Below are 23,394 nucleotides of genomic sequence, written 5' to 3'. Positions count from 1 at the left end.
CGTCGCACCTTCTCCAAAAGCGATTTGAGGAGAAGCTCTTGCCGAGTGTTTCAATAGCGTTGGGATCGCTAGCTGGCTTAAAAAGCTTGCTGCACACTGACTCTCTCGCATGTCCTGACAGGGATTGCTGAAGCCGGATTAAGTTTTCGGCATTTGAGTAGCCGCACGCGTTTGTTGACTGCTCGTAGCTACTAATAAACATTGGCCAGTCTGTTGGGTTTCCATCGAACCTTGGAAGTTGCTTCCCGACTACCTGGCGTGCCGCAATATGCTTCGATTGAAGTTCAATTGCCTCCTGTTGTCCAGCAGGTTCATGTTGAAGCCTAGTTTCGCGGGGGTATGTCTGTTGAGCTTCTGGTTTGGGATGATCCTCGGGTTGCTGGAATGATTCAACAAACATTGCAGGCCTCGAATGCGTTGTATTGAACCGCTCGTCCCTTTCGGATGGGACCTGTTGCATCCGTTGTTGGTAGACCATTTCAGGGTGCATCGGTTGACATCTTTGTGGTTGCGGCCACGCTTGTCCTTGACGTTCTCTAGTCGGCGATGGATGATGGGGCTGATACATCATTTGCTGATGTGATTGTGGGTACAATTGTGGCATCTCCTGGAAATGCGGCCGTGACTGCACCACGTATTGATGAAAAGGTGACGATACAACTGTTGATCGAGCCTGCTGTATTCCTGATCAGATGGTCTGTCTTTGTGGTTCACGAACTGATGTCCGCGTAGCTGCAAGGATATTTCGGTATGACGTCATGCGCTGAAGAGCCAACGGGTCTATGGAGACCATTGGTCGAAGGCCTTTATGCGTTTCCTGTTCCCCCGTTGTTTTCTCCATAGATCTTCCGTCGGTATGGTGGTCCTCCAGCCAATCTTTCAATTTGTCGCCTGAGTCGGGAACCGAGCTTGTTTCGCTCCCTCGCTCTGATACTTGTTTGATTACTTCATTCTTCTTTTCCATCGATTCTCGACGGATGAATTGCTGCTTCTTAAGCAACGCCCGTTGTTCTTCTAGTCTTCGTTGGCGTAGCTTCCTTTCTTCTTCCAACAGTTGCTTTTTCTCTACGATCATCCTTCGTTCTTCTTCCAGTTCAAGATTCTGCAATTCTTCTTGCTCCTTCAACTCCTGCCCTTTAATTTGTTTCTCCTCTTCAATAAGCTTCATTTGCGCTTTCAAAGCCGCCGCTCGTGCACTCGCGGTTTGACTCACAGTAACGGAGGGCAGCTTAGAACTCTTTTTCGAGACCGATCTTCCACCGGATTTGGCGGACCTATTGTCGGCTCGTAACTTATTCGTATTTTTCGAGTTATCGGCACTCACCTGCGCAGCACAAGCCTTACATAAATACGGTAAATCTTTGACCGTATCGTCTACGCCTGCACACGTGAAGTGCTCCCAAAGCTGACACTGATCGCATGCAACCATTCGAGCGTCCACCGTATCTGACTGATTGCACCTTTTGCAATTAGATATGGTCTTGTCGTGATTATCCATTTCCTTCACGTACAAAAATTCTTATAGAAATTGTACGGATGGTTCTTCCAAAACATTTTAGCAAACCAGATTTTTGTGGTTAGCTATAAACTGAAATGTTTATTTCTATTTTAGTGCACGCTTTTTATCGCTTTACATGGTACTTACAATTTTTGGTGTACAACTTTGCAGAATGGTATCACGTTACAAATCTTTTGATCCACACTGTGCTATATTCCTGCATCATGAAATGACTGATTCAGACTAATCTTTATACCTAAATGAGATTTCATTATTACTTACAGTAACTAAGATTCTATGTCCACGATAAATATTTGCACGTTTTATGTTTAGTGTAGATAGCACGAAACCTAGAGTAAGACCAATTTGACCATGTATTTCAATTTTAATTTTCTTCATAAGTATCTATTACCTTTAATGTAAACCTAGTCCAGTTTAGTGAGTGAGTTCAAATTACTTTTAATTTAGGAGAATAATTAAGAATTTGGGAATGAATGATTTAATGTAAGAGACACGTTTGAGCACAATTTGTTTTAGAGAAATAGAGAAACATAACGTGGCTTTCACTTGTTTGGTATGTTCATTGTTTTACCGAAAGCGGTCAGCAAGAACTTTATCGCTCGTTTTGTTGATATATGGTCATCCTTTGGTCATTGTAGTGGAGATATCAGTTTTCGGCTGTCCTTCGTACCACTGTTCTTTACGCATTGATCGACCGCCTCATCGACCGATATAACGTTACGACAGGGGTTCACATCGTGACACTTTTCTAGAAAAAGCTTTTTGAACACGTGGTAAAGCTTCTAGATAAAGCCTTCTCAAGTTTCAAGAAAAAGCTTTCTCAAGCTTCTGGAAAAAGTTTTTAAATTTTTTTTCTAGATCAAGAAGAAGTTTTCTAGAAAATGCAATTCATGTTTCTAAAAGAAGCTTTTCGAGCTTGAAAAAGAATTTTTCATGCTTTAAGAAACAAACTTTTTTTAGTTTGTAGAAGAAGCTTAAATAAAAGCTTTTCCAAGCTTTACGAAAAAGCTTTTTTGAGCGTCAAAAAGAAGCTTTTTCAAGCTTCATGTGGAAGATTTTTCAAGCACAAGTCTTAAGATGAAGCTATTTAAGATTGAAGTAAAACTGAGTTCTGAGAGGGTTTTTCAAGCTTCAAAGGAGCTTTTTTGAATTTCAAAACGAAGCTTTTTCAAACTTCAATATTAAAATATTTTAAGATTCGAAAAAGTATTTTCATTCTTATGAAACAAGTTTTCTTAAGCTTGAAGAAAAAGCTTTTCCAAGTTTCAAAGTTTTTTCTGGCTTGAAAAAGTTCTGAGAGGGGTTTACAAGTTTTGAAGAATCTCTATCAAACTTCAGAAAGAAACTTTTTCAAGCTTCAATAGAAATCTATTTCAAGCTTCAAAAAAGCTTTTACAATCTTCAAAAAGAACGATTTTCAAGCCTGGAAAAAGTTTTTCGATGGCTAAGGAGGTAACTCTCGAGAAGATTTTTTTTCAATCTACACAAATAAGTTTTTCAATCTTTTAGAAGAAACGAAAAATCTGTTTTGAACGTCGAGAAAAAGCCTTTTCAAGCTTCAAGAATAAGCTTTTACTTGTATCAAGATTCAGCATCAAGAAATATCGTTTTAAAGTTCTGAGAAGGTTTTTAAAGCTTCGAAGAAGTTTTATCAGACCTCAAAAATAAGATTTTAGAAGCTTTAATAAAAATATATTTCAATCTTCGAAAAATTCTTAAATCATCAAAAAAGAAGGTTTTTCAAGGCAAAATAGATCTTCCAAGCTTCATGAGGCTTTCAGATTTTTTTTTCAATCTGCACAAACAAGCTTTTCCAAGCTTCTAGAAGAAGGTTGTTGAGCAAAAGGAAAAAGCCTCTTTGAGCTTCAAGAATAAGCATTTCCAAGTTTAAAAAGATTCTTTTTCAAACATCAAGAATAAAGCTTTTCAAAACTTTAGCAAGATACTTTCACAAGCTTCAAGAAGGATGCTTAAAAAAGTGCAATTGTGATGTCAAAGAAAGTTTTTTTCCTTAAAGTCTGAAAAGGCTTTTTCTTAAAGTGACGAAGCTTCTTCTAAAAGCATATAAAGCTTCTTCTAAAAGCTTATAAAGCTGCTTCGAAAAAAGTTTATGGAGGTTTTTCTTATTGCTTGATAAAGCTTGCTTGAAAAGCTTGAAGTAATTAAAATCTTCTTCTTGAAGTGCGAAAAAGCTTCTTCTTGAAGTTTGAAAATGTATCATCGTGAAACTTGAAAAAGCCTTCCCTTGAAGCTCAAAACAGCTTCTTCTTGAAGCGTAAAAAAGCTTCTTCTTGAAACTTGAAGAAGACTTTTCTTGAATAAGCTTCGTCTTGAAATTCGAACGTTTTTGCGTAGATTGACAGAGCTCTTTCTGAAATATTTGAAAGCTTTTTCTTTATGCTTGAAAAAATCTTTTTCTTGAAGCTTGAAAAAGTATCGTTTTGAAATTTAAAAAAGTTTCTTTTGGAAGCTTCACAACGTTTTTGAAGCTTGAAAAGTAAATTATTACGGTTTAGTTGCTTAACATTGATGAAGCTTGGAAAAGCTTCTTTTTGAAGTTTTAAATTTTTTAATGCTTGCAAAAGCTTTCTCTTAAAGCTTGGAAAATTCTGATAATCATTTCTCATTCAATTTGAAAAAGCATCATCTTGAGGGTTGAGGAAACGTCCTTGAAGTTATAATAAGCTTCTTTTTGAAGTTCGGAAAAGATAATTTTTGAAGATTGACAAAGCTTCGTCTAAAAGTTTGAAAAAAATATTTATTGATGCCTGAAAAAGCACTTCCGCGAAATATGAAAAAACTTTTCAAAACGAAGCTTCTTCAAGTTTCAAATGTAAAATATTATAAGCATTTTCATTCTCATAAAACAAGTTTTTTCAAGCTTCAAAAAAAAACTTGTTCAAGTTTCAAAATTAAACTTTTTTTCAGGTTTTTTCTAATGCTTAATAAAGCTTGTGCTTGAAGTATTCAGAAGCTTGCTTGAAAAAGCTTTATCTTGATGCTTGATTAAACTTCTTCTTGAAACTTAAAAAGCTTTTTTTTCTGCTTGAAAAAGCTTTAAATGTTTAAAAAAAACATTCTCAGTTAGTTTGAGAAATCATCTTCTTAAAGCTTGAAGAAGTGTCCTTTAAGTTATAAAAAGCTTCTTTTTGAAGTTCGAAAAAAAGATTTTTCTAGACTGACAAAGCTTCTTCCAAAAGTATGAACAAGCTACTTATTGATGCCAATTAAGCTTTTTCTTGAAATATGAAAAAAAAAACTTTTAGTGTTGTTACAAAAAAACTTGGGGTTTGATTTCTCCTTGCAGCTTGAAATATCTTCTTCTTGAAACTTCAAAAATCTAATTGCAAAACCTTAAAAAAGCTTCTTAACGCATGGATGAGCTAAAACGTAAAGATTGAAGCTTAAAGCATCGTGGTAGTTTTTTTCTAGGAGCTTGAAATGCTTCCTCTTGAATAACACAAAACTTCTCGATGCTTGGAAAACTGCTTCCTGAAGCTCAAAAAAGCTTTTTCTTGAAGCCCAGAAAAGCTTTTTCTTAATCCTTGGAAAGGCTTCTTGTAGAGGCTAAAAGAGGCTTTCTCATGAAGCTTGAAAAGCTTCTTCTTGAAATTTAAATAGCATGCTTCTTGGATATTGAAAAAGTTTCTTCTTGGAGCTTGAACAAACTTTTCCTTGATGCTTGAAAAATAAAAAAATCTTGATGCTTGAACTTGAAACTTCTTCCTCAATTACGATGTAGCTTCTTTTTGCTTGAAAAAGTTTCTTCTTGAAGCTTGACAATGCTTTTTCTGAAAGCCTGAAAAAGCTTTTTTTTTTGAGGTTCGGATGAGGTTCTTCGTCTTGAAGTTTGAAAAACCTTTATCTCGAACCTTCAAAAAGCTTACTTTTTAGCGAACATTTTCTTCTTAATGTTTGGAAAAGCTCTTTCGCGGTGTTTTAAAAAGTGTCAAGCTTCGAGATAAAGTTTTTTTTTTCAAGAATCAAGAAGAAGCTTTTTAAGCTTTAGAAAAAAGATTTGTCGAGCCCCAAGAAGAGGCTTTCGTCAAATTTCATGAAGAAGCTTCACAGCTTTTAAAAAAAATATTTTTAAATATTCATGAAGAAGCTTTTACAAAGCTTCAAAAAGAAGCTTTTTTAAGCATCACTCACAACTAACCTGTTTCAAAGCTTCATCAATCTTTGAAAATTAGTTTTTCCATGCTTCTAGGAAGAAACTTTGTCAAACTTCAAGCTTAATAAAAAAATCATGCATCAGATGGTATTTCAAGCATCAAAACATACCTTTTCAAATTTCAAGAAGGATCATTTTGAGACTTCAAGATACAGCTTCTAAGCTTTTTCAAAGCTTAATAAGGCTTTTAAAGCATTCAGAAGCTTTTTCAAGCTTTTAGAATTAGCTTACGAAAGAAGTTTATCAATCTTTCAAGAAAAAGCTTTCTCAATCATCAAGCAAAGGCTTTTTCAAGCATTTAGAAAAAAGATTAATCAAGCTTTTAGAAAAGGCTCAATCAAAAAAATATATTTCTATTGTCAAGAGGAGGCTTTTTCACGCTTCAAGAAGCTGTTTTCATTTTCCACTGAAAGCTTTATGAAGAAGCTGTGTCAAACTGCAAGAAGAAGCTTTTCCATATTTCAACAAAAAGCTTTTTCAACTTTTTCAAAGTCTGGTCAAGTTTTAAGAACAAGCCTCAAAGATTTTCGGAAATTTTTGTAAAAAAGCTTTTTCGAAGCCTTTCGAAGAAAATTATACGAAGTTTCAAGAAGAAGCTTTTACGAAGCTTCAAGAAAAAGCTTTCACAAGCATCTCAATTAAGCCTTCTCAAGCAACAGTAAGCTTACTCAAGCTTTTAGAATTAGCAAGAAAAAGCTGTACTTTAAAAAACTTTCTGAAGCATCAAAAAAATGCATTTTCAAATTTCAAGAAGGAACTTTTTTAAAACTTCAAGATGGAGCTTCTAAGCTTCTTTAAAGCTTGGTAAGTTTTTTCAAAGGTTGGTAAGGTTTTTCAAGCATTATAAAGCTATTTCATTAGCTTTTTAATGCTTCTACAAGAAGCATTGCTTAGCTTCTAGTGGAAGCTTTTTGCTTCTAGAAAAAGCTCTGCGAAAAAGAAGAAAAAAAGCTTCTTCAATCTTCAAAGAAGTTTTTTTGTGCTTCCAAAAGAAGCTTTTTAAATTTCTTAGAAAATGCTTCAAAGCTTGAAGAAAGCTTTTTCAAGCAACACGAAATACCTTAATTAGGCTTTTAGAATAGGATTTGTTAATCCTATAAAAATCCGATTGTCAAGAGGAGGCTTTCTCGAGCTTCAAGAAAAAGCTTGTTCAAACTTTTAGAAGAAGCTATTCCATGCTTTGTCAAGCATCAAAAAGAAGGTTCAGAAGCTTTCCGAAGCTTTGTCAAGCTTCAAGAATATGCTTCTTTAAACTTTAAGAAAAAGCTTTTTAAAGCTCCAAGAAGAAGCTCTCACGTAGCTACAAGAAGAAGCTCTTATAAACAACACAATTAGGCTTTTTCAAGCATTTGGAAGTTTTTCAAGCTTCTAGAAAAAGCTTTATCATAGTTCCCACGAGATGCTTTTTCGAGTTCGAGCATCAAGAAGAAGTTTATTTGTTTATTTAAGGACAACCATTTCGGAATCCAAAACAAAATTCACTCGCGTTTTCAAGGGCACACCGTTCAATATGAAAGCATCGCACAACTGTCATTTTTATTATTCAACGCATGCTGCGAGGTAGCAAAGCTGAAGCTTGAGCTTGTGCTTGATTGACTGCCCGTAGTTGCTACTCAATTATGACCAGATCAGCTGTTCTTGCACAGAGAACCAACAGATGTTTGCTTGGGACTAGCACTCATTTTCAATGTACAAGTACTGGTGATCTCATTTGTTAGGTCACACTGGCGCCTGCCACGTCAGAATGCAAGTCAATGTAGGGTAGGGAAGGTGGAGGAAATGATGATGCAATTAGTCGCCCACTGCAAGCCGAATATACCTCTGAACTTGCCACGATTTCATGCGGAACTTGTTGGAATTTGTGGGTTGGGGTCGAGGGGCAGAGGTTCGTCTTGGTTAAGGGGCCATCCAGAAACCACGTGGTCATATTTTTGAAGATTTTCAACCCCCCCCCTCCCCCCATGTGGCTTATCGTGGTCATTTGGCAGACCCCCCCCCTCCCCCCCTATGACCACGTGGTTTTTCCTCAAGTACAAAAATTAAAAAAAAAACTTATGTAACTAAAACATATGGTTAAACCGATCAATTTTGAAGATGGACAATTTCAACTGATTTAAAATCAACCCAGCATGGAATTTGTAAATTTTCATGAATTCGAACATTTTGATGATGTTATCATGTTATAATGTGTATCGTGTATTAGGATATCTAGAACTCGTACACCTTCGATGCATCAGGAGGAAACAAAAAAATGCGGACTCGCGAATATGTTATACAAATTTCGAGAAAATATCCCTATATTGTTAATATTTAAAAAAAAAAAATTATCAGTGATTTTTTTAAATTAATTATAAAGTTCATCACTGAATATCCTATAGATTCCTAAGAGTATTTGGGAATTCCGTAGCTCTGGAGGAACTAGAAATTCTTAGGATATATTAACCTCAGCGAAGCATCTGAACTGAAATCTTACAACAAAAAGTTTGTCAGAGAATCACAAAGTTAATATGTAATCTTAGAGATGCAAATAAAACCTCCTACTGTTGTTTCTTTTGAGTAGCATTCCTGTAGAAATTCCAGTTTTGCTTTCAGAATCATCAAATTAGTTTACATTCCAATATTAACAGGTATTGACAGGTTTCAGTATAAATTAGAAAAAAAAAATCAGCTTACTTTTTTTACAGAATCTCTAAAGATTTTTTTTCTCAAAATCCTGGGCAACTTTAATGAATCTTCAAAGGAAATTTTTCTAAATTACCAATGGAATTTTTTTTCGTTTTCCAAAAGAAATTCTTAGACATTTTCAGCAGTTTTTTTTAATTTCCAAAACAAATTATTCGGAATATGCCAAAATATTTCCGATGGAAATTCCTAAGATTTTCCAGTAGAAAATCGAAAAAAGTTCATCTGAAACACCAATAATGAATTTCCCGAAGAAATTTCGATGTTTTTACAAGTGAAAATAACGAAAAAATTATACTTTTGAAGGAATTCCTTAAAAAATTAAATCAAAATTTTAAAGATTTTCTGATGTGAAAATTCCTTAAAATTTCTTAATCATTTCCTGTGCATCTTTGCATGGTAAAGATTTAAAGCAATGTTTAGCTGAACCTACAAAGAAATCAAAATGACTTCCCGAAGAAGAATGAATTCCCGATGAAATTTTGGAAGAATTTATGGTACAAATAAAAAAAACAAGAATCTCTAGAATTCTAAAGATTTATTTTTTGAAAATCCATAGAATTTTTTGAAGATAATCCATAGACTCTTCCGTGGAAATTCTAAATAATGCCTCGAATAAAAAAATACTTGGAAAATTTTAAAAAATGTGATAGAATTCACAAAGAGCGTAAAAAAGTATTCCGAAAAATTTTCATTTCAAAATTCCAAATTTGAAAAAAAAAATCCAAAAACAAAATATCAACGGAAATATCAAAGTGTTTCATGTGGCACTGGTTGTTTAATATCTTAAGGAAATTCAGAAGAGTTTTTATTGAAAAAATTAGAAGTTTTCTCTTCTTCTATGGCTCCATATTCCAACTGGAAGTTGGTCTGCTTTTCAACTTAGTATATTCTATTAGCATTTCCTTAGTTATAAATTGAAAGCTTTTATATGCCAGCCATTGCACGATTATGTATCTTGTTTAGCTATTACGATGGATACACTATACCTAGGATGTCGAGAATGTTTCCCACCCGAACACATCCTAGACAGGAACGAGAATCGAACTCGTCATCTCCGGGTTGGCAACCCTACGCCTTTTCTTGCAAGGCTAACTGGAGACTGAACATTTTGAAGTGCACTCCTTAAAATGTTCGAAAAACTTCTTTTGGATATAAAGAAGAATTTCTGGTGAAGATTCGAAAGAACTTGTGGTAGAAAATTTCATTAGAATGTAAAAGAAACTGTTTTGAATTTTCAGTCAGAATTCACATGGATTTTTTTTCGGAGTTTCAAGGAATTTTTTTTCGCAATTTACACTGGAGATGTTTTGTTTTTTTTTTCATTAACAATTTGTAGCAAAATTTCCAAGTAAAATTTTTCAGAGAGAATTGTTTAAAAATCATTCTGAATGCCAGCACTTTATCAGGATGATATGAAGTAATGTCAATGTTTTTACAGGAAATTTCTTCACTGGATTTTTCCTGAATATCCACAAGAAATTCTTTTGAAGTTTTTTCTTGGATTATTGTAAAAACATGAATATTTTTCAAATTTGTAGCCGCAGTCCGCTGATGCAAAAGTGTCGGCGGCGTTATGCTAAAAACCATCTGCAGCGGTGGCGTGGCGCGGAGGAATTTTTTTATATTTTACCATTTTTCCTTTCCTTTTTCCTTTTTGAGACTGAATCGCAACCTGTTCTTTCCTTTATATTTTTATGGAAAAAGGATCTAAGGCTAAGATGGTCAAATAGCGTAGATATGCATCGGCGTTACGACCGACGCTGCGTTACTGGTTTTCTCGATGCACACCTGCGTCTTTTCAACGCTGAGTTGAAAAGACGCTACGTCAAACATCTGGCCTAAGATGCGCTTTGCGTTTAATGATGAAATCATTAAATTTTAATGATTTGTATTTTTTACACCGCTATTGTTATTCACCAAAAGTTTTTCGTGTAAAAAAACACGTGGTTCGAGAGCAACACCCCCTCCCTCCCATGTGGCTTATCGTGGTCATTTTCCAACCCCCCCCCCTCCCCCCATATATGACCACGTGGTTTCTGGACGGCCCCTAACGAGCTGCCAATGTGACAGATAGGAGAAAGCAACTGATAGAATTTCTTATTGGATGTAGGAAACGAACTTTTTCGTTCATTTCCAATTCTAGCCGTTTCTACTAGAATAGTCAAGTTTGAAGGTATAATATTAGACATTGAAACGGTATGGAACTTACGGTTCTAGCGAATGCTAGAACATGAGAAATATAGAGAGAGATACAAAGTAGGAGAATGTAACGGACCTGGGATTGAATCCACGACCTCCCGTCCAAGCCCGTTCGCGACGCAGCAAAGAACAAATTTTCTCCGCTGCCTCCGTATTGAGTGTTGTGCCCTTTAAAACGTGAATTAATTTAGTTTTGGATTCTGTGATGCTTGACCTTAAGCTCATAAAACCTTTTTCCAAGCATCAAGAAAAAGTTTTTTTTTTAATTTGTTTAAGTTTATTTAGGTCTCAAGCAGAAAAAGGTCCAGAAAAAGAAGCTTATTCAAGATTTAAGAAGGAACTTTTGCAATCATCATCTCAAGCTTATATAATAAGCCATTCCCAGCTTCAAGAAGAAGCTGGGTATAGCTTCTCAAGAAACTTCGTGAAGCTTCTGTAAAAATCTTTGTCCATCCTCTAGAAGCAGCTTTTATAAGGAGTAGCCGTCGAGCAAGTGAGTACAGAGTGCTGCGCTTCCATTCGGTCGTCCAAAACGCGATTCTTCTCAGTTTTCATATGCTAGTTTTCATATGGGCATGCATGTTTTATTTATTTTACTCGTCGCGAGACAGCGTATTAGTGTTATTTCCCATCCCACAGATCGTTTCGCTTACCGAAGTGAATCCAGTTAAATTACCCTTTGTAACTAAACCGAAATCCTATCCCAAGACAATCGTGGAGATGAAGAGGTATACTCGGTCTCTTGTAGCAACGAGAGTCGGACTAACAATCCCTCCCCTCCTATATGACCGTAAGGACGTGGCCGACGCCGTTATTGACTTTAAATATTTGAGCTTCCGAGCCGTGTACATTGAGAATGGGTAGCTAATCCCAAGCCCCATTTATTGGGTTCTCTGTACAATTTAGCAAGTTTAGTTAATTTCTCTCTCATGCTCTCCTCTAGAATCAGCTTTTATAAGTTCTGATAAGAGGTTTTTTTCAGGCCTCTAGAAGTTACCTTCTCAAACTTCAGGTAAAGACTTTTCTAAGCTTAAAAAAGCTTTTTCAAATTTTTAAAAGAAGCTTTTGATATCTTCAAGGAGAAGCTCTTTTAAGCATCAAGAAGAAAGTGTCAATTACGAGACATTGAAGACGGCTTTACTGTTGAGGTCGAAATACGTATCAGTAAATTTACAATCAAGTGGTGGAATAAAATGGAATAGTTCTAACTTGTCTTATGACTAGTTGTTATGTTTTGACCCTTCCTTCGGAAGTGTCTATAATTTCACTTTGTATGCGTTACGCAGGTGTGTTACGTATTAATCTATCAAGAAATCTCGTGAATTATTAAATAAAATGTATGGTATTTTAAGCAAATTCACTTTGACATTGAAAATATAATTATAACAAATGATATGACATGGAATTTCGCCTATTTTTCTTATTTGTTTCAAAGAAACAAATGATTTTAAATGAGGAACATATAGAAGCATGTACAAAAAAATCTTCTCAGAAAAGCAAAAACGTAAAAATTGAAAGCGATTTCAAAAATTTCTTCAGTGGAGGCTAGATAGCAAATGTGAGCATGTTTAGAGACACTAATAGATCACTTGTATGCATGTATGTGTGCGTATGTGTGCAAATTCTGAAATTTACTACCATAAAACTCTCGCTCATTTTTAAGGTATTGTACAAGTTTAGTTTTACCCAATTAGGCATCCATAAGGCGAAATATATGTTATTATTGAACGCTATTGAGTTTCGCTCAGATCAATGACTGATTTAGTAAGTTCTGGATTAATTAATATCGAGGTCTCTGGAAATTACGAGTACAATATATGCAACCAGCGTTACGATAGTTACTATCCATCTTACAATAGTTATTCAATCTGACGAGCGCCTTATAGATAGGCAGCATGAAGTACAGAACGTTATCATTCGTTGAGTTGTCAATCAACCCATGACATCCGCCTTTGGGTAGGCAATTATTTTGCACTATCACGGTAAATCGCCGTGGGAAGCTGAGTAGTTTTATCTCGTTTTAAATACTGGAGTCTGGAAAAAAATTCCTTATAACTAAGGAAGGGTCAAAATCTCACTGTAGGTGGATTAATCTGGGTTTTCCATCCCAGTCCACTCCAACCTGCACTATTCTGTTCCCACCGTTCAGTAGCTCAGCTTGGCACGCATTCTGATGGGTAACCTCCCACTTCGATTTGAATTAATTCCCCATCAATTCAAGGAGTGTTCTCCGTTCACCTCGCAACCTCTCAATCTCAGCCTACAGCCGTGCACTATATTTACACAATCAACCTCAACCGTCGATGTGACGATGCTAGCAATGTCTGACACTCCTAGATTCCACTTCCCCGGGTACGAAACTTATCTGCACTATTGAATCATCACGAATGCGATGACAACGGCAAAAGAATTGCCACTGAGTGCAGTCTCGGCTACATCCATAGGTCGTTCCCTCCTCGAAACGGGAGAAAAGGTTGGAAAATGTTCACCTCTCACGAGCCTCCACGTTCCTTGGCGTTGCAGGCGCTGTGGCCGACGAGGAATGGAAAATTATGAATCACTATACAACAACAAAAGCTCCGTAGGATCTGAGTAGAATAATTTATAAATAGAAGCTCGGCATGGATCGGCGGGCTCAGTCAGTGCACCCAACAAAGCCGATTTAGCTCATCTCATTTTAAGTCTCGAGTGGATGACGATGATGAGGGCGATCATCGTCAACATGTGGGACGTTGGAAGTTCGTTGTGAAACCCGTGGCTGTAAAAGAAGTGTTTTGTTTTCGGAGCGAAGATTTAGTCCTATCAAGATGGAGAACGTTATAAAAATGAAACTCAATTGAATCCGATAATCGGATCAGCCTGTGTTTCTGAAACGTTGCAGTGGAAGCTGGAACGGATCTCTTCCGGTCGTTGTTAATGAACCGATGAATCGGCGGCGATGGCTGTTGGGTGGGGGAATTTGTGCAAACGTTGTCCTTTCCGGAATTAAATCCTCTGCCCGGGCGCAGTGCATACTGAGCATCAATCCGTGAACGAAAATATGTTGACCATATAATTTGTGTTTTGGAACTATTGCTTCTATATATGGTTGTACAATCGTGTGAAATATGATTATTTTAGAATTTTAATGCAACGATTTTGTATGTGTTCAATTTGATTAGATTGGAATTTCAGTCATCTAATCGTAGAGTAGTGTCAATCTTTAGTCTCTGAAACTCATTAAAATGTTTTTGATCATAGATTTCAGCGTCACATAACACTGTGCATTTTATTCAGCCTTGTATATGTATCATTTGCCGAGCCGAGCAGCATCTCCAGATTAAGAAGCTCCTGGCAGACGACAATCCGAAGGGGCAATATTGAAACTCAATTCAGCGGAAAAAATAATCCTCTTTATCAACAAAACCTTCCCCCGTCATGGCCTGTTCAGTTGGCGGCATCAGTGCCGGGTCAGCACTACTATCGTTCTCGAAGATGACAGCTTCCGGAAGTGCGGATAGAAATTTATCTTCTGCAAAGTGCAGCACAGTTGGCGCTTGGAGATTGTCAAACGGAGCGCCGAAGCTAATCCATCATCATCATCATCGCTGCAACGAAAGTAAGCTGCCCTCGACGACTCACTGCACGACGACATGGGGCGGAGATGTCAGTTTGTAAGCCGATTTCGGCGTTGTTTCGTCAAATTTGTGGAAGTCAATCCGTTTGGCCTGCTGGAACATCCAACTAAGATATATTTTGGCCTACGGGAAAGAACGGGATGAAAGTGTCATTTTACATGGGTTGATGAGTTTGAATGATGTTCGGGAAGGATATGCGAACTGTGAACAAGCGTTTGAAATAGACCGGGCAAATCTCCAAAAATGCGCATAGATTCAGCGTGACGAGGATTAGCGCCATTTTAAGTAAAGAACAGAAGAGTGTTATCAAAGATCAAGATTAAATCACCTCACTGTGATGGTGCTTATTTCGCTTATTTAAGGGTATTTTTTGGGATACATTCTTTAATTCGAAATCATGAGAATATGTCCAAAAATATCATTTTTGTATATGTGTGGGCTATAAAGTATTTGGTTGATAGATATTTGGTAATGCAAGAACATGGGTTTCCGGCGGAACTGATACGGCTGATTCGTGTTACGTTGGACGGATTGAAATCAAGTGTAAGGGTTGCGGATGGAATTTCAGCATCATTTGTAGCCTTAGTTAAGTTGAAGCAGAGTGTACATGGTCGCTGGCAATCAACGTGGCTGAGGTGGTGGTGAAGTGGTGATGGATAGTACATAATTTGTGTACCTTGGAACTCTAGTGACGTGCGATAATGATGTTATCCGCGATGTGAAAAGACGTATTGCAGCTGCGACTATGGCTTGTTACGGATTTCGTAACCAGCTGAGGTCCCTTAGTCTGCGAACGAAAACGAAATTTGTGCTGTATAGTACTCTGATTTTTTTCCGGTGGCTTTGAACGGCCATGAATCATGTGTCTTAACTTCTTGCATAATTACATTTCTGGCCGTATTTATGTAACAAATTAGAGAAAATATAGCCGGAAGTCCAAAAAATCATCGTTACCGCACACAACAAACTAAGATATACACTGATGTTAGGTTTTACCCAGGGATACGTTCCGCGTAAATCAAAACGGCATGAAAACCGCCTAAACCTCACAAATTTCCTAAAAACAGCTTCATCGAATATTGGTTTTGCGTGGTTTTTACATGTTTCCCGACCTTTTTGAAAATAGACCTGTGCTCCGTCGTAACTGGTGATTTCCTCACGCCGCCGTCAAAAATGTTTCGGCGCGCCGTCGCATAGAAATTTTCCACGCCGATGGCTATTGAAATACTAGTAGTTGACCAGTAGTTGAGTATCGTATACTTTGCCTTTTGCCTTTCTCGTACAACAAAATTGTACCGAAAGGCTATCATTTCACTCTGGAAACGAACTTTTTATGTAAGTATCCGAGAACCATAGTGTTATATACCAATCGACTCTGCTCGACGAGCTGAGCAAATGTCCGTCTGTCCGTGTGTATGTGTGTGTGTGTATGTGTGTGCACAAAATCTAGGAAAAACATTAGACAACTTTTCATATAGTAATCCTAAACCGATTTTCTCGCAACAAGTTGCATTCGAAAGGTAGTAAAGCCTAGTTGATCACTATTGAATTTGATAACGATCGACCGTTGCGTTTAAAAGTTATTAAGAAAATGGTACATCGAACTATATTACCGCCATATAAGGTTGGTGTCTTGGCTAAATGCAAGAAAGGCAGTATCACTACTCGGTGAATTAAGTTGGGTTTTTCTGGTAAGTTCATCCTATCGGAAATACATATTTTCAGTCTTATTATATTTATCTATTTCTAAGAATGCAGACATATTGGGCGGCGACCCAACCACAACTGTAACTAGCATTAAGTTGATTTTGCTCAAGTATGCTCAGGCAAACATAAAAATATTTTGTCTAAGGCTGCATCTCAGTTACGGAAACTCAAATTAAATTAAAAGGGACAGTTGAATAATTTCCGAATAACAGTGCTCACACAACAATATTACGTTTGACATATAATGAATTGTATTGACATATTGACATATATTATTGTATTAGCAGATGCCTTATCGGTCTTATTGGACAACATCTGCGATGTTTATGACTGGAAGATTTTTGATTTTCGAACTGCCACTTTCAAGTTTAATTTAATTTCAAACCAGGAAATGAGACGCAACCTAAGAGGTGCAATGTTGTTCGGGAATTTAATGAATTGCTCATAGATTTCGTTGGTGTTTTGGTCTGAAATTATTTCAAATTAATTTAATTTGGAAAATCAAAAAGATTGTTTCAAATCTTTATATATAAACATTGAATGGTCTGTGACTGTTTCCGCATAACTAGAAAACGGATGCATGGATTTTATTAATTCCTTCAGCAAATAAGTTCATGGGAGTTTCCGACAGATTTATACCTATGACCTTTAGGTTGAATGAATCGTGAAAAACTAGAATTGACATTACACGCAAAAAAAAGCGTTCATGAATTCGTGAACTAACGAGTTCACAGTGTATTTTTTCGGGAACAACAGAAAACGTGACTGGTGTTCCCGAATTCATGAATTAAATCACGGTGTATTTTTGCTGGTTCACGAATTCGGGAACGTTTTTTTTTGCGTGTATTTCGTATATTCAATGAATTCTCATTCTCTTCGAAAGTGCTATTCTGAAATTTGAACTGACGCATTCGACTGAAATAGTTAAACAAATTTCATCATTAAGTTCAATTCCATACTTTAGAAAACCAACCGACAGAAGCCACTTTGTATATGTATGTTTTGAACAAACTGTGATCAACAGCGATTAATGCGCTCACCAACAGCAGAACTACCCAACATTTGAAGAACTGCAATTTCTCTATCCAGCTTTTTACGCAGGTCGTGCTATAAACTATGAATGACCCCCTTTGACATTTTCTGTGTCCACTATAATTTTTGTTGTAATTGGATCAAAGTAAGTGATTTAAAAAATGTAGATTACATGAAAATGTCACAAGGAAAATTGATTTCTGCATCCAGGACTTTTACATAAGCTACACCGGGGCAAGTTGAAATGCGGGGTAAGTTGAAACAGAAGCTGTAATTTAAATCGAAAATGACCGGATGCTCTGGTTATTTTTTTAAACATACGGATCCCCTAGACGCACATTTTGACTGTCATTCCCGGAAGATTGCAACTACTAAACCCACTTCCTGCCATTGTTTACTTTTCGTCCTTTGTAAAATTCAACCCACCTTTTAAGTTTGCCAATGTAATAAGTCTTTTAATATTGTTTGGTAGTATCTTTTCATCAAATTTTCACGGTAAGTCATCATTCAATGTTATACAAGCTTAATGCTTATGAAAAATTGGTGGAAAAAATCGTTAATTCCTTAGATTTTATACGTTTCAAATTGCTCCGAATTTTCATCCTATCGGGGCAAATAGAAATGAGTAACGCGGGGCAAGTTGAAACAACGAATCAAAACGTCATTCTTGCAATTAAAAGTAATGTTTTAATCCAGAATTCAACATGGTTCGTAAATACATCCGTAAAACGTTGTCCACATATTCTAAGGAAGCACTGAATGCGCTGCAGCTGCCGTGTGGGACAACCGAATGTCACTAGCAAAATTGGCTCGTTTCTCCAACACACCCATACCTACTCTGTTCCGGCACATCAAAGGGGTGAGCGGAATTAAAATCAGCTCCATATGCAGATCTACTGCCATTCCTTTCGAAGTGGAAGCAAGGATGGCATCTTGTATCAAGGCTATGGAGAAGTATCCCGTCTTAGCGAAAAGGAAATAATTTTTGATATGGCTCAGTTTCTGAAGAAAAACTATCAAGACGCCTTTCAAGGACGATATTTCAGGTGTCAATTACTTCCTGAATTTCAAACGACGGCACGGACTATCCCACAAAAAGCCACATTTGGTCGAAATTGCCAGGAAACGAGCTGCTGATCCGTTCGTGATCTCCGAATATTTTTTCAGCTACTCAAAGAGGTTACCCGTAACGTTCTTCCAGAGAGAATCTACAATATCGACGAAACAAGCTTTTGTTTGGATCCAAGTCGCATCAAAGTGGTCGGTGCCAAGGGAAGGGCTGCTCACAGGCTGACTGCAGGCCCCGGAAGGGAAAACTACACTGTTCTCATGGGAGGAAATGCGTTTGGAGACAAACTTGGTCCACTTATCATCTTCCGAGGCAAAAATCTGTGGGACAGCTGGATGGCTAAAGAAAAAGATGAATTCTCTGGCATGACGTATGCTGCTACTGAAAACGGTTGGATGGAGAGCAGTATTTTTTTCCAATTATTTCCGACGAAGTTTTCTGACTGGAATTGGAAAAGCTCGTGGTATTAATTTATGATGGTCATTCCTCACATGTTTCGCTGGACATCATCGAGTTGGCTTTGAAAGAAAACGTTGTCATTTTGAAGCTTCCCCCGGACACCAGCCACCTTGTACAGCCAATGGATCTCTGTGTTTTCAAACCACTGGAACAGGAATATGACAACGCTGTTATCAGATGGCAGCGCAGAAACTATGGCGTGAAGATGTCGTAACAAGTATTTTTGACCATAATTTCCCGAGTCTGGAAGGAACTTAGTCCGCAGATCATCAAAAGTGGTTGAAAAAAAGCTGGGATTTATCCCAGCTTTGCAAAGGTCCAAGAATTTCCAACAACGACCAGCATCGCCAATCATATCGGAACCAAATCCTCCGGAGTTTCCTCCACCGCAAGTATTGGATGAATCAACACCCGGGGTCAGAAAACAACTGGACATCACAAACCAGAGCTCATTTTCTGAAAATTCGTTTGAAGCCATGCTGCTGGATCATGTTAAGCAAGATCCTGTTCTCGAAAAATCTAAAAGGCATCGAGGCGGAGCGGAGGTCGTTACATCACCAGAAGTCGTAGACCGACTGATTAAGAATGAGGAAGACAGGACAGGACAGGAAGAAAAAAAGCAGCGACACAGGAAGACAAGAAGAAGAAACCACAGGAAAACAAAGCAAGAAAGAAGTTTAACAAGAAGAAACCACAGAAAGACAAAGTGAAGAAATGACCTGTTAAACAATTTGTAATATTTTTTTATCGTTTTTTCGAAAGTCGAATAAATATCTTTTTTTAATTTAACAAGCTGAAGTAAGTACTTAAATTGGTCGATGCTTCCCACTGTTATTGCTTGCATTTTTATAACTATTGATACTTATTCGCACATAAAGTGCACTATGTTATAATGAATGATTATGAACTGAATAAATGGGTTCAACAGATTCAAAAAACCTTTCTGTAACATATAAGAAAAAACTCTTTATTTGCGATATAAATTTATAAAATGGCCCACATTTCTGAAATTAAACTTAATCAATTTTCATCCCTCCCTTTCCTAACCATGCATTCAACCCTAACTAACCTACACTAAAAATATGATGAAAAAGGTTCTTGTTTGAACTACTATTTAGTTTTGAGATTCCTTATCTACTTTTCCTCGTAATGAGCACTTGCTCTCAAAAAATTATCCCCATTACTCGTCCCTACCAAGGATGGTTTATTAGGGTGAACTTAGGTATGACGAAGTCGTAACCAAATTATCGAGCGCACAATTGAAGCTAATCAAATAATGAGCTATCCTGAAAAGTAATCTGAGTGGTAACGAACAGGACTTTCAAATTCGCTTATTCGCTTGATGAACAGTCACCTTAGCAACCTCGTGTATCTTGAGTTTCACTGAGTTCATGTATTTTGTTTTCAGTACGGGTACATTAGCTTATATCTATATATAGCGCGGTGTTTCAACTTGCCTCGCTATGCGGGGTAAGTTGAATCGATGCATATGAAAAAATAATTTCGGAATACAAAATATTTTTCAAGAAGTTTGGCAAGGTTGCTTATTTTCTATGAGTAATCGTTGGTTCGAACTAGTAAATATCGCAAACTGATCCAAAATTTATCAAAAGGTGATTTTTTTACAGCACTTCAAAGTTCAACTTTGAAAAAAACGTTTCAGCCTACCCCGGTGTACCTTAACCAACTTCGATTTTTTTTAATTCTCCAAATAATTTTTTATCTTATTCTATGTGTTACAAGAGCTGCTGATTGTTGAACATAATACGTTCAATCTTTGGTCAACCGAATGAACTTCGTGGTTTTTGAATTTCGTTGGTTTTTGATGATCAACCTTGGTTTTTCCATCAAACGTCCAGGCATATTGGTACAATCGTTTCGGATGTTTGGGGCACGGTTCTATTATATAATCTTTTTCGAAGGTTAACAGGTTGGTTGATGATTTATTCATTCCAACTATCCAGTACCCCACAGCGGTTTTCCAGAGTTCAATCCTACAGTTACTAGAACCTCTCTTCATTGACATCGAGTTCACCAGAAGTAAAACATATTTCCAGGGCGCAATTGGGGTGGAGGACCCGGTAAAAATGGGGATTTTCGGAAGGAATTTCTGTAAATGTTTCTGTGGGGATTGCCGCCAGAACTTCAAATATTTAATTTTCAGAGGATTTTCTGAAGAAATGACTGAAGAATACCAAAACTATTTTTCTGGCTTCTTGGAGGAACGTTTTGTGAAATACCTGGAGGAATTCGCAATTGAATTTCCATAAGTATACCGACAAAAACTTCCGGGTGGGTTGGGGTAGTGCTGGATATTCTATGAGAGGTTCTGAAGAAGTTAGGTGAAAATTTCTGGAGAGTTCTCGAAGTAATTAGGGAAAAAATCTTAGAAGAGTTTGTGCAGAAACTCCAGGGAGAATTTTAGGAGATTCCCTGAAGAAAAACTGTTGGACATTCTACAGGAATATCCGAAAAAAATCTTAATTTCAGGAGGAATTCACGGGGAAATTTCGTAACAGCTCCTATGGAATATCTGAACTGCAGAGATTTTTTTTAAATTTTTGGAAGGCAGGAATTTACTGATGAATTATCTGAGAGGCTTTCGGACGAACTCACTGAAAAACTCATGAAGGAATTCCTGGTGAAACTGACAACATTTTCATTAAGAAGCTTTCTGGAACATTGTTTATGGAAATTTTGTAGAATTCCGGGAAGAACACTTAGAGGAACTTCTGCAGCAATTTCCAGAGAGTTTCTTGGAGAAACTTCCTGATAAATTCTTGGAGGAATTTCCGGAAAAAATCCTTGAGTAAGTTCCGGAGGATTTCCTGGAGGAACTTGTGAAGGAACTTCGCTGATGAAACCTTCGAAAAAAATTCTGTCGGAACTTCCGGACGACATGCTGGAGGAACTTCCGGACAAAATCCTGGAAGAACTATCGGAAGAATTCCCGAATGAACTGTCGGAGGAATTCCTGGAGAAACTTCCGAACGAAATCCTGAAGAAACTTCTGTACGAAATCCTAGATGAATTTCGAGACGAAATCCGGGAGGAATATGAGACTAGATCCTGGAGGAAATTACGGACGAATTCTTGAAGGAACTTCCGGACAAAATTCTGGAGGAACTTCCGGAAGAATTCATGACGAAACTTTCTGGAGATGCTTCCGAAGAAATATCCGGGAAAATTTCCGGATGAAATCTTGGAGGAATTTCCGGAGGAACAGTTACAAAATCCAATGGTTGCTGTTGTACCGTAGTTCACTTGAAATCAATCTATGGCAAACACATTCTTGACTGCTCAGGCAACCAAGTGAACTCGAATGAATATTAAAATGTTCAAAATAGAATTTAGGCGATAGTAACCGTGTGAACTTAAAAAAATTACCTACGATCACCAAACTTAGCTAAGAGTCAATGTATTGGGGACCGCGTCAAATCGGATAACGAATAGGGAATTTAACAACTAGGAAAAACCGAGATAGATTATCAGAGGTGGGCTTGAGAGTTGATTAGAAGAAAGAAGACAAACACTGATTACCAAGCTGAATATTATAACTTCCGCCATAGATCGGTTTTTAGTATTAATAAAACTTGTGGTCAGTTGTACCATCCAAATCATGTCTCTTAAAGAACTCAAATTTCTAAAGTTCGCTTAAAACCATCTAGATGCTTGTGCTCAAGTTTGTTGGAAAAGTTATTTCTCCAAGAAAAAGTTCTTAAATCAATAGTGAGAAGATTAGACGGAATATTTTACTCTAACTGGTAATTCACGAGGTGTATAGTGATCATCCGTAGAATACTCGTATTTTGGACATACCAATAAACAGAAAACGCCGAAGGCGTTATTCAAGGCAAATGGAAAAGTCACACCACGTGGCTTTTTCTTTCTGGTTTGGTTTAGTCGTCAATCGTGCCGGTTTCTCTCCAAACGTTGCCCCCGGCGTGCTTGCATCAAGGAATTATTGGCATCGTTAACCGCGCATCTTCGCGAAGGACCTCACTTAAGACCGCAGAGGCCAACCTTTTCGACAACTCTATTTCGGAGTCGCGAAAGGGAAACTAGTCACCCGGACAGATTGGGTTTAAAGCCGTTGGCAATTGTTCGTCGATCGTTTAGAATCGACCCCGCCGACACCCAGAAAAACTGTGCTAACGATCGAAGCACCACGTGAACGCAAAATAGAACGATGACCAAGCACCAACATCGTACACGTGTCCGTATATTGAGGTCCGCCCAATCGGCGGAGACCCGCACAAGTTCCTGGAGGTCCGTAATTTTGGTAGCCCCAGACCACCCCGATACTAGGAGCGCAGCATCGAGAGAAGAGTAGCAGACATCATCGGCCGCAACGAAGAATCAGGTACCTGTAGTGAGAAGCCATAATCAAACACACTCAAGAAGAGCGAGAGCTAGGAATGGTTAGCTACAGAAAAACTAAAACTGTTAGAAGGCATTAAAAGTAATGACGTCACTGAAAATAGCAAAAATAGTATTGGTCTGATTTATTGAAGCGAGAAGAGTTTTTTTATTTCGATTCGGTCACGATTAGATTTGGGATATAAGTTCAATTCTTTGGCGAGAGTTAGAGTGAGTAAGTGCAGGTATTCGTGGATTCGAACCTGGATTCTGAGAGATTGGAGAACCTGCCCTAAGGATTACTCTCGGCTTAGTGGGGCAAAGAAACACGATACTGACAATCTTGCACAGGAAGGTTGGCGCGTAAGTCAGTATTGGCATTGATGATATTCAAAAAACACCCTCACTTTACAAATTCCTGGAGGAACTTTCGGACGAAACCCTGGAGGAACTTCTGGATGAAACGAAATCCTGGAGGAACTTCCGGACAAAATCCTGGAGGAATTTCCAGGCGAAATCCTGAAGGAACTTTCGGACAAACTCCTGGAGGAACTTCAATACAAAGTCCTTCAGG

General features: G+C 37.5%; 1 protein-coding gene across 1 annotated transcript; it reads right to left on the bottom strand.

The window, feature by feature from the left end:
- Positions 1-688: 688 nt before the first annotated feature.
- On the bottom strand, positions 689-1,498 carry LOC134223011 (uncharacterized). The gene has a single exon (XM_062702149.1). It carries the CDS (start codon positions 1,496-1,498, stop codon positions 689-691), a length of 810 nt encoding a protein of 269 aa, XP_062558133.1.
- Positions 1,499-23,394: the final 21,896 nt, after the last annotated feature.

The sequence above is a fragment of the Armigeres subalbatus genome, chromosome 3, assembly GCF_024139115.2.
Source record: "Armigeres subalbatus isolate Guangzhou_Male chromosome 3, GZ_Asu_2, whole genome shotgun sequence".
Taxonomy (NCBI): domain Eukaryota; kingdom Metazoa; phylum Arthropoda; class Insecta; order Diptera; family Culicidae; genus Armigeres; species Armigeres subalbatus.
The sequence above is the reverse complement of the archived record's forward strand: the minus strand, read 5'-3'. Positions and strand labels throughout refer to the sequence as shown.